Source organism: Rhineura floridana, chromosome 10 (genome assembly GCF_030035675.1).
Source record: "Rhineura floridana isolate rRhiFlo1 chromosome 10, rRhiFlo1.hap2, whole genome shotgun sequence".
Taxonomy (NCBI): domain Eukaryota; kingdom Metazoa; phylum Chordata; class Lepidosauria; order Squamata; family Rhineuridae; genus Rhineura; species Rhineura floridana.
In genome coordinates, this window is record NC_084489.1 from 35,938,833 (window position 1) to 35,950,531 (window position 11,699).

Below are 11,699 nucleotides of genomic sequence, written 5' to 3' on the forward strand. Positions count from 1 at the left end.
CTACCAGAGCGACCAAGGCTGTTTCAGTTCCGTGACCAGTCCTGAAACCCGATTGGTATGGATCCAAATAATCCGTTTCATCCAAGTGTGCTGACAACTGGTTGGCCACCACTCGCTCAATGACCTTGCCCAGAAATGGCAGATTCGAAATTGGGCGGAAGTTATCGAATACTTGGGGATCCAAGGAGGGCTTCTTTAAGATGGGCTTTACAATTGCCTCCTTGAAGGCTGATGGCATCACACCCTCTTTCAAGGATGCGTTTACCACCGCTTTGATCCCCTCGCCCAATTTCTCTCTGCAGCTCACAAGGAGCCACGAAGGGCAAGGATCAATAAGACAAGTGGTTGGCTTCACAGATGAAAGCACCTTGTCCACTTCCTCAGAAGGGAGAAGCCGAAACCGAAGGGAGAAGCCGAAATGTTTCACAAGCCTCAGAAATATGAGATATAAAGTATGATGATGTAACAAGTCTGCAATTTTGTTTTCCCCAAAATGCTAATGAACCAAAAATCGAAGTTCCTGCTGTATTTATGTTTTGCATTAATGCCATTGCAGACTTGATATCTTCTAGTATCATTGATGATGCTAATTAATTTTATATATGATTTTATTTCCCATTCTATTATGTGCATGGTACAATGTGGAATTATGAATGGAGGTAATATGGGGTTATTTGGGGCTTGTTAAGAAGTACCCCCGTGGCCTTTACAATTTTATCAGTCCTCTGAACACCAAAAGTATTCAAGTGCCTCTCATCTTCAGGCACCATAATTTGAAATGAGTGAACATTTCAAATGAGTGAACATTTCCACAAAATGTTGTAGCATGAAGCACTCCTGTGCAGTGCTCCAGCCAGCCAGCCAGCCATGCCCTCCACCTTCATATTCCATTCCATTTTTTCTTCTAGCTGGTTTTCTGTTTGTCCCCACAACAGTCAGCCAGCATGTCATGGCCAATTAAAATACACTGGGCCTTCATAGGGCTATTATGGGGATTTCCTCTTTTAGGTTTTTTTCCTCCTTAAGATTTTTTGTACTTATTCAAACCTCAGGGCTCACCCTAGTTTGCGGATCTTTGTCTCTTGAGAATGGGTGGTACTGTTTTGGCTCCATAAGCAACACCACTCAGGCCTGAATATCAGAAATAGAGGGAATGATTGTTAGGGAAGAGAATGGAATCTAAGGCATTGATAGAAGCCCCAGTGCAAAGTTATAAAGGAAACATGGGTTTACTAACTCTAGGGTTTCTCTTGTAAGGCTAATGTGGAGCTAAGGACACTTAACCAGGGGAGAATCACTGGTATTTTTTCTCTCAACTGAGTTTTGCCATTGGAAGGAAACCCAGCTAAAGAGAAAACAGCCAGAGAGGCATTTGCAAGAGAGAACCAGCAGGCACAGAAGGGTTTAAGCAAATCTATGTGTCCTCCTCACCCTCGTCCTGTTCCATGGATCATGGAGGCAGTATACCTCTGAATACCAATTGTTGGGAAGTGCAAGTGGGGGGAGTGCTGCATCTGGTTGGCCACTGTGAGAACAGGATGCTGGACTCGATGGGGCTTTGGCCTGATCTAGCAGGGCTTTTCTTATATCCCTATGTTCACATCCCAGGTTTCTGCATTCCTGTTATCTCACCAAAGTTGGTTTGGGAACACATATTCACCAAGAAGCCTAGTTCCGCCCATAGACATAAGGTCAACCACAGTCAATATTGATCTGAGTACTAATCAAGAATTTATGAAAATGTGAGCTTCATGACCAGTATCAGTTATTCAGCCACTGCAGTGCTTTAGGCTAGAGCCATTGTCCTGTAATAATGAACCAACACAATAGGATGAAATAAATAGTTATGTACCTGTTGCTCGCTAGTCTGTCCAAGAGAGGTTCTAGCCAGCCTCTGTGACACTCACAGTGGGAGTCCATGAAGATCACAACGTCCCCCGTGGCTCGCGCAGCACCAAGCATGCGGCCTTGGATGACTCCCAGTCTTTTGTTGCTCCTAATCAATTTCACACCTGCCAGCTTAGAGATGTATTCACTCAGGGATGACTTCAAATATCCTGCCATTAAAATATCAATGATTTGAATGTTAGTTTAGAGTCTGACGATGTCTGTCTAAAAACTTGTCTCAGAAACTGATGCAAACGATAGTGGAGCTAGTTTGTATGTTTGTCCCAGAAATCTACAGTGGTAAATAAGAAAGTAAAGAAAACAAAGCACAGAAGAGTTTTATTTAATGTCTATGTCTAGCTACCTACCTGTCTTTTTTTCTATCAATATATCCATATCATTTCCTTGATTGTGGGGCTAATTCACACATGCATGTACATCACTATCAGTGACAAACCACTGTATGAAATACAACTGTTTGAATTGCCTTCATTGAACAGTTGTTGAAGTAAAATGCTCTGGCTCCAGAGAGTGGGAAGATTGGGCAGCTGCCAGGGTGCCAAGAATAGTAGGGGGCCCATGACCCTAGCAAGGCACAGAATATCCAAGCAGCTCAGATGCATCCAAACAGAGTTCTCATTTTGTATGGCCAGCCTCTTCGGGGGAGGGGGGTTCACTGAGAGTGCTGTACTAAAATGAAATAAGTAAAGGAAGCCAATATGAATTTTGCAGGGCTGAGCACAGCACACAATTCTTTTGTTTATTCAAGGAGTCCTTGTTAATGCTGTGTTTTGTAGACATCTGTTAGGAGCAGGCTAGCTATGGGAGCAAAAAAGAAGCTACCTTGCTCACTCAGGTCATCCACAAGGATAATTTCTTTGAGAAAGTCCTTCGGAGCTGTATCCAAGATGCTATGTACTGTTCTCAAGAGAGTAGACCAGGCTTCATCATGGAAGCAGATGATGACACTTGCTGTAAGTAAACTGGGGCTCGCTTCTTGCTGCAGGCACCTGTGTAAAGAACACAATGTACACACTGAAAATTATTACTATTGTTATGGTTTTGGGAAACGAGATAGATGATTCCTATGACTCCCAGCTTCTGATTTGGAACCCTGCACTTGAAGGTGAGAAACCAGCTCCGCTGGTCAGATGAGTCTCTTTTGTTAATCAAGTAGAGTGGCCAGGTGGACAAATGGGTCTGCCAAGTGCCCATTAACTGTAAATGGGCCAGGGAGACCCTATTGATATTGAAACTCTTCAGGAAAGACCCCCCCCCGGGGGGGGGCAAAAGAGAGGCTTGTCTTGTTAAATTCACTTGTTCAAAATTTTTCTTGGACATTTGTTTTTCTTAATAATGTTATTTGTTATTTAGTTTAAGTTTTGTAAATTGTATTGCTTTTATTGATGTATTTTTATACTTGTGTTTATTTCTCTTTGTAAGCCTCCATGAGGGCCTTTGGTCAAAAGGTGGAGTATAAATAAATTTAACAACAACAACAACAATAGTTGGGTCTGAGGGAAAGGCTGGAAACTGGAGACACACAGAGAGGCTGGCTCCCGGCACCATGGCTTTAGGGTGCCTCCTGTAAGCCTGATGGAAAAGCAAGATCTATTGGACTGCTAATGGTTTGAACCCCTCCATCTTAAGCTCAGGTTGGAATGTGCGTAAATAAACCATATTTCATAAGGACACCACAGACTCTGCTGACCTTCTTTCCAAGGAACAAAACCCTGGGCAAGTGCAGGGACCCCTGGAAATCTCTCACCGCTGGGAGATTGGGGTGGCATGCAACACTATTTTAAATTTACTGTTAAGCACAACCCTACATCATTACAGGGTTCAAATTACATGGGATCAGGCTCCTACCTGGCTCTCTTACCTTTAGCTCCTGTCCCTCTCCCTGGAAATAAAAAATGCAACCATAATAAATTAAATTACTAACAGTTTGCTGCCCTTTCATGACACTCCATTACCAAGTAGTTCAGTTCAGCTGTAACTCTGTATATGCCCCAGAACAGCGGGTAATCAGGGAGGAAGAGAGACTTTGTTACAGCCAGTGCTGATCCCAAGATGTGCCAACCAAGCAGAAATTGGATGGATCTGCATAATTAAATTCTCAGAACCAAATGCCGCATACAATGGAAAGATACCTATAATTTGGCCATTATTCACCCCTTGTGAGTAAATGGATGCTGGCCAACAAGTATATCTTGTCTTGATTAAAGCAAACACTTGTCTTCCATTATCTTCTTTCATTGACAAGATCACTTTATTAAAAATAAGATTTGATGGGCGGAGACACCCCTGTAACTTTGCTTTAGCTCTGTGATGGGAAAATGATCTTATGTGACTCAGGATGACCTCTGAGAACTCATTACCTGTGTCTTATGTTTTGTAATTTTATTCCTGGGTAGTTTGGATCTCTGTGAAAGTCCTTTTTAATATTCACATTGAGAGTCACTAATAAAGTTTCCATAGAATTGAATGCATGTCACTTCCCAAATTGTTCAGTCTTCTGTCCAGGAGACTGCTCCACAGGTTCAGTCTTCCACAACTAATATGGTTCCCTGCTGTTCTTTTCCAAAAGCTCCAAACTTGCAGATCACTGTGGGAGCTCAGCTTTTTCTTTTACTTTAGAAAGATCCCTTCCTTCCTTCCTCTCTTCCCATTCACTCAGACTCTGATGTTGAACCATGTTTGTTATCGTCTTCAGGATTAGATTTATTTATTTCAGTCAGCACATATAAAATACAAAAACGAGAGCAAAACAAAACACAATACATAGTGTAGTATGTACATAGTATGGAACACTCAGACTCTGTATACAAATCCTAATAAAATATCAATATTATTTTATCAACAATCTGTTGCAGGTGATTGCAATGGTGCAAAAATGAGCTGTAATCTTGGAATTCTGATCTCACAAAAGATGATTGTCAGATCTGCCAGGGATTTTCTGTAAAATCAGGGTAATAAAGATGAACTGGATATCACAATAAAAGGAACAGTATAATAAAACACGTCCAACTGGTTCCACTCCCTGCCCCCCACTCACAAGGGCATAATCACTTTTGATAAAGAACCCTCCTGAATCCTTCCTCCAGGAGTGCAGAGGCAAGACATCGAATCTAGCTAATATAAACACTTTTCTGAATTTAGGGATAGTCAAGTTTGCCAAGTCATTTGGGGGCATATACGTCCACTCATTGCCCCTGAAACCAGGATATATTGGAGCCACACTTAAATGAGTTTGCAATTCTATATCCCAAATTTGCTGTTGAATAGGATTGGTTAGGACTCCTCTGCAGACTATCCCATGTCTCTAAGGACTTTCCCCCCAGTTTTTTAAACCAGTCTAAGACAATCCAACAATAGAACCCAAATTAAAATGGAAAAGGGAGAAACTCAAGGGGTGGTGGTGAAGTACCTGACCTTTTGATGGTTGTGGTACATGAGGGAATCCTATAGTTTTTGGAGATGATTGATTATTGTTTCCTTCAAGTAAGGGGATTATTACCCTGATCTCTTCTGACAACCCAAGAGAATTGTGCTATACTCTTTGACATAGACTATAGCTCACCCATAGCAGATCATCTCTCAGTAAAACTCCTCTTGTTTTTGCCTCTCCAAACCATTTTCTTCATATTACAGGACAGGTAAATATTAGCCTCTCAACTTGCTTACTTCTCTCTGCTCTCCTTATTTTTCTAGTCTCGCTCGGTTTTGGCTCTCATGAGATTGGAGTATCTAGTGTTTCAACCTTTCCCCTTCCTGGTTCTTGCCCATCTCTCTGTAGCTAAGGAAAGTCTTCAAGGCTCCATCTCACATCTTTGTATAAAGCAAAATCTCCACCACCAGCCTCGTGTCCGCCATCTCTGCAATAGTTAATACTCTCCTGGCAACATGGGATAAGTAGCCTGTGTCACATATAGTCATTAACTCTTTTTATACTCTTTATAACTTGTACTCTGTGTAACTTGAAAGTCTGCATATTCTTACATGAATTGGTCTAAGAAATATGCTAGTTTATCTGTTTGTTTTCCTGACTTGCATATTTTCTGATGGTTTCACTATTAATTATTAATTATTAATATTAATTAATCCTTAATTATGGCATTACAGAATTTAGTAAGGTTTATATATAATGTATGTAATCCTACTACTGTTTGCATAATACTGTATTAAGTAACTGTATTGCTTATAAACCAAGGATTCCTGGGGGGAATTAAGTATATAATAAAAGACTGGATATGTGATGATGCACTTATACACCAGGAAAAAATGTAACACAAGCTATTATTTTGGATAAGTGGAATACTTTTTAAAAGATGAAACATGACATATTTACAATTACTCATACAATCCTAATTTTTGTGCCTATTCACTTATAATTGAAAATACTTTTTATATGCATCAGAAAATACACAAGAAAGCAGGACTAAGGTAATACGCTATTTTCAGACTAAAATGATTGTCTGTGTTTCCACTATATATTATCATGCAGATCATGTCACACAATACCAAATGTGGAATATATTGGGCGACAGCCAATGTTAATCATACTCAGAGCAGACTCATTGAAATCAATGCACTTAAGCTTACTTAGGTTCATTGATTTCAATGGGTTTACTCTGGGTATGACTTAATTGGATATCACCCATAAAGCTGGCCAAAGAACCAGACATGTAGATCCACACAGCCAAGGAGATTTTGGACATGTTTCACAAACAGGCCTCTGTGCCACCTATCAAGCAACTTTTAAACCTAAGGGATATTCAAAAACCATTTGGGATATAGTGCAATCTTTAACTACGGGGGGGGGAGCCAAAATATCTTTAGGCATGGTCAGGCTTTGGTGGATACCTAAAATAGCTCTTTGGATCTTAATCAATGTGTACACTCAGAGAATCGCATGTACATTCATGCATCTATACACCCAATTCCCATAATCCTTCCACTTCATAAACAGCACCACATTATGCTACATGTGAATAGGGGGACATTTCAGTCTCCAGTATCTGTGGGTTTTCCACCTTTCAAACTGTCAACTGGACTCCAAAGGCCTAAACTAATACTGATGACACTGTGACCCACATTTCCTGATGTCTGTTCCCAGTGGCTTCATATAGATGTTAAATAGCACTGAGGATAAGTAGTGCCTTGCATCACCCTGCAACTGAACTGCTAGGATGAGCATGAGTCATGGATCTTGGACTGGCCCTACCATTAGGCAAAGTAAGGTAGCTGCCTCAGATGTCAGAAGCTGAGGACTGGAGAGTGAACAGAACTATGAGCACCACACAGCCTGTCTTGCAGCCCCCAAAGCTAGCCAGCTGCCCTCAGGTGCAATGGAGGACTCTGCCCATAATTAGTGTTTAAGTGTCAACTGCTAGTCTGATTGGTTCCTGGAACAGGAGAGGTGCCATCTTGCCCTTTTCCTCAGATAGCAAAATGTCTTGGGCCAGTCCTGCATGGATCTGTAAGGCCTTTAAAAACTTTTAGAACTTTTGCATGTGTGTATTACCAAGTATGCAAATATTTGCCTCCAGAATTTACCAGATGAATGCCAAGAGTTAAAACAGCAGCAACAGATATGGAGAAGAAGTCATTCCTATCCAATCATTGTGGCTTTTCTCCTGAGCATGCAAATAGTAGTCAGGTAATCCCAAGGGCAAAGATTTTGTATCGCACGTAACTCACATCTTGAGTTAGATGAAACAGTAGTAATGCCCCAACTGCACTATACATTCAAAGCAGTATCATACTACTTGAAACAGTCATGGCTTCCCCCAAAGAATCCTGGGAATTGTAGTTTGTTAATGGTGCTGAGAGTTATTAGGAGACCCCTATTCCTCTCACAGAGCTGTAATTCTCAGTGTTTAACAATCAATCCCTCTTTCCAGGGAACTCTGGGAATTGTAGCTCTCTGACAGGAATAGAGTCTCCTAGCAACTCTCAGCACCTTTCACAAATTACCATTCCCAAGATGCTCTGGGGGAAGCCATGATTGTTTTAAAGTGACATGATACTGCTTTAATAAATGTATAGCACAAGTGGGGGCCTTACTACTGTTCCATCTAAATCAGGACTGTCTGCTGACAGCAGCTCCCCAGGGTTTCAAATGGAAGAGTTTCCCTGCCCTCTTTGGAGAGACCAGAATAAAACCTGGGATTTGATCGTATGTCCCTTCTTTATTTGCTTTTACAGTTTCCCTTTGAATTTATCTTTACTGTCTCTTTTTAACCTTACTGTACACTGCTTTAGAGACTACATATATAGCCTCTATAAATATATGTAGATATATAAATTCTGGAAATAAATAAATAATACACCACATGCACTGCTGTCACAGCACTTGTTTGGATACACAATAAGCAACTGATCATCAGTGCACTTCCTGCACGGTGTAAGTTAGTACTAGAGTGAACTCATTTTGTCTTATTTATGATGAAGATATCATGAGTAGATGCCTTGGTCACTCACATCTATAGGTGCTAGGTTATGATCAGACAGATGAAAGAGCTTCTAAAATACTATGCACCTGCTTAAAAAAGTGTTTTGCTTTAAATCTTGTGTTATTTCCACTTTTGCCAGTAGAGGCCACCACACATCGTATTAAGCGGCAAAACTCCACACTTGTTCTCCACCTGGTTTAAGAGTACTATTGCTTCGAGTGCTAAATAAAGTGGACAGAGCAGCTATAGCGAAATTCTTAGCTTTCCCCAACTGGGTTGCTCACTCCTTTGTGTTTGAATGGGGACACCCAACTTATCATATCAGAAGCTATATGATTTGCCAAACCACCTCAGTGTTACGTAAGGATTTTTTTTTTAATGTAATAAATAAGACCCTCTCCATATGGAACTACCTTACAATGCATCCGTGAGTTACATATTCATAGTGTCTCTTAATGAAATATTTGTCTCTTATGGATGATGTGATAAATATAAGTATATAATATTCCTTTCAATCTTGTGCATTGTTCATTCTGCATGACACTTGGTGCCTCAACTTCCAGTAGAAAGAAAGAAAGAAAGAAAGAAAGAAAGAAAGAAAGAAAGAAAGAAAGAAAGAAAGAAAGAAAGAAAGATTCAGGGCCCTGCTCTGTAGGATGCATATTGTGAAAGAGATCCTACTGCTTTGGGGATAGGAAGACGTCTCATATGGACATAAAAGGGAGCTAGAGGACACTTTTCAGAAAGCAGGAAAGAAGTTTGTTTCTCAAGGTCTGCAAAGATCAGTGTGAATTAGGAAGTTTTACTTACAAAGGATGCCGTACCTCAGGCAGCTCCCTGTGCAGAGAGATCTGTTGGCTGAGTGCTTCATTAAACCCATACGTTTCCAGGCCACCTATTGTCATCTCACTTGCCTCAGTCTTCTCTCCATCCTGCCAAGGAAAGGGCTTCAGCAGGAACTTGGATGCTGGGACCTGCTTGCCCTCCTCTTGCCTTCTGTTTTGCTGCCCGATCATCCGGTATTCTTTCCTAGCTTTGCTATGGTTTCTCTTGGCTGTGGGTGACTCGACAGCCACCAAGAGCTCATCTTCTCTTAGGGAGATGAAAGGCAACAGCTCCTCCATGGACAAATGCTGTTGGTTGTCCTCCTGAGCATCTAAGATCTCTTGAGTTTCACCAAAATCCAGCTGGTTCCCTTCTTCAGGGACAGACTTTGCTGGCTCGGATATCCATTCCTTGTTCAGGTCTTTGGCTGATGGATTCAGCATGGTTACTGTCAACAGTACAAAGGCCAGTACCAGCATCAGGAAGAGAAACTGCTGTTTTCGTGGCCCGTACCTGCATCTTTTCCTTGGGAACATAGTTTCAGTATCAAAATAACACAGATTTTCATGTTAAAAGCCAGTCCATTTGCCTTGTGGTTGTGCCCCAGTCTGGTTTTGTTGTCAAAGAGGATGAGCTAAGGGGGATTCATCATGTTTGAATACTGCCACCGATGCTTTGTTCCTTTCCTTGAATCCAGAGAGCACAAAATCCCAGTTCTTAAAACTGCTATACTTACTTGTGAAGGAGATAAAAAAAAATGAAATGAATCCACTTAGCAAAAGAATGCTATTTTATTATTGTACAACATTCCAAATTTGTTTGTTTGTGTGTGTGTGAGTTTAGTTGGCCAACAAGTCCATTAAAAGTATCTTATAGCTGAAGCGGTTGTCCTTTTAATTCTGAAAGACGGGAAAAAACAACTCCAAATGTCTTGATGGTTTCCCCCCACCATACTGCCTGCAGCAGCAAAAATAAATTCCAAACGTTGTCAGAGATACAGTAAAGAATACTTTCTGTTGAAAGCAGAGCTGACCTTTTTCTTGTCTGACGCTTCAAGTTCAGTAAGATCAATTGATGCAAACTACTCAGCCTCTGACTCTGTTTCACACATAAGTGCGTACACTTTGCCAGACATAATAGAGCAGTGTGTGTGTGCATGTATGTGTCTTTTTCTCGGTCCTAATGCCCTCACGGTTCTTCCCCTATCAAACCAGAACCTTGCAAGCAATAGAATGGGGGGAGGGATCTTGAAGCTGAAAACAAATCAGGATGCATAACTCATTATGCTCATTGACAATTTCCTTCCTAAACAAGAGAGTGTCTGTTGTAAAAAGTATGTCTTGTTCCAGAAGTTAGGAATGTTTTTAATGCATCAAACAATCATGAAAGCAAAAAAGGCTGTTGGAAGAATTTATTCTGGATTTGTTTGGTATTGCATTCCTATCCTGCCCTCCCCCCAAAGAAGGCCAGTGCAGCAACCATAGTTCTCCCTCCCTTTATCCTCACACAACACCCCTCCAAGGTAGGTTAGACTGAGAGCTAGTGACTGACTATATCACTCAATGAGTTTACAAGCTGCATGGAAATTTAAACCAAGGACTCCCCCTGCCCCAATCTAATTGCTGTACCACTCTGCTTATTGAAGAAAGTTGCACAAGAGCAATTGATTCTGCTTGCAGAGTAAATATTTGTTTTTAAAGATGTTTTTGGTGCTTTATCATTTGTTTGCCATCCTGGGCTCCCTTTGGGAGGAAGGCAGGATATAAATTCCATTAATTAAATAATGTGCATAATGGGATTGAAAAATCATAAAAATGCTATTGCAAATCTCCATTCCACAAACTATGACAAAAAATTAATGTTGCTTCTCAAACTGTGACCTCTCCACTCAGGTAATATTATTTGGGCCTGAAAGGGGCTGCTAGAGGAGGGAGTTTATGATAGTGGCAATGCTGTTGTTGCTAATAATACTAATAGTCAAACCCAGCTACCACTGGAATATTTATGTCACAGAGATCAACAGTGCAATCCAATAAACATCTCCTCAGAGGCAAGTCCAATTGCATTCAATGGGATTTATTCCCCATAAGCACAGAGATGGGTGAATATGCCAATTTCAATTTCTCTCATTTCTCCAGTCTTAAATTCAGTTCTCCAGATTTTCACATCAGTTGGTGATTTTTTTAAGTGCTCGTGAAATTTCATCAGCCTTTTAGTGCATATTTCTCCTAATATACCCATTTTTGTATGCCATTCTGCCTAATATACACATTTTTGCAATGCCATTTTTCTAATGTAATGCCTTTTTGGTATGTTATTTTCACTGATATATACATTTATATGCATCGTTTACCCTAGTATATACATTTTTGTATGCATTGCTTGGCTGGAGAACTGCACTGAAAATTTCAGACAAATGCAAATGTTGAAGGATGTCTGTCTGTCAGTGTGCACATTGTTTCAAAAAGAGCAAATTAGGTAGCTTTGCCTTTCAATGAGCGCTGAATCACATTTCTCCCCCATCTCTAA

The 11,699-nt window shown here is 40.7% G+C and overlaps 1 protein-coding gene across 1 annotated transcript in view; it reads right to left on the minus strand.

Annotated features, from left to right (window-relative positions):
* The window catches only part of GALNT15 (polypeptide N-acetylgalactosaminyltransferase 15), a 64,276-nt gene extending 54,062 nt beyond the window's left edge, over positions 1-10,214 (minus strand). The window contains exons 1-3 of the mRNA XM_061586172.1: positions 9,156-10,214; positions 2,731-2,897; positions 1,853-2,057 (exon numbers count right to left, since the gene is read on the minus strand). Coding sequence (XP_061442156.1) covers positions 1,853-2,057; positions 2,731-2,897; positions 9,156-9,706 — 923 coding nt within the window. The 5' untranslated portion in view covers positions 9,707-10,214. The remainder of the gene's footprint in view (positions 1-1,852; positions 2,058-2,730; positions 2,898-9,155) is intronic.
* Positions 10,215-11,699: the final 1,485 nt, after the last annotated feature.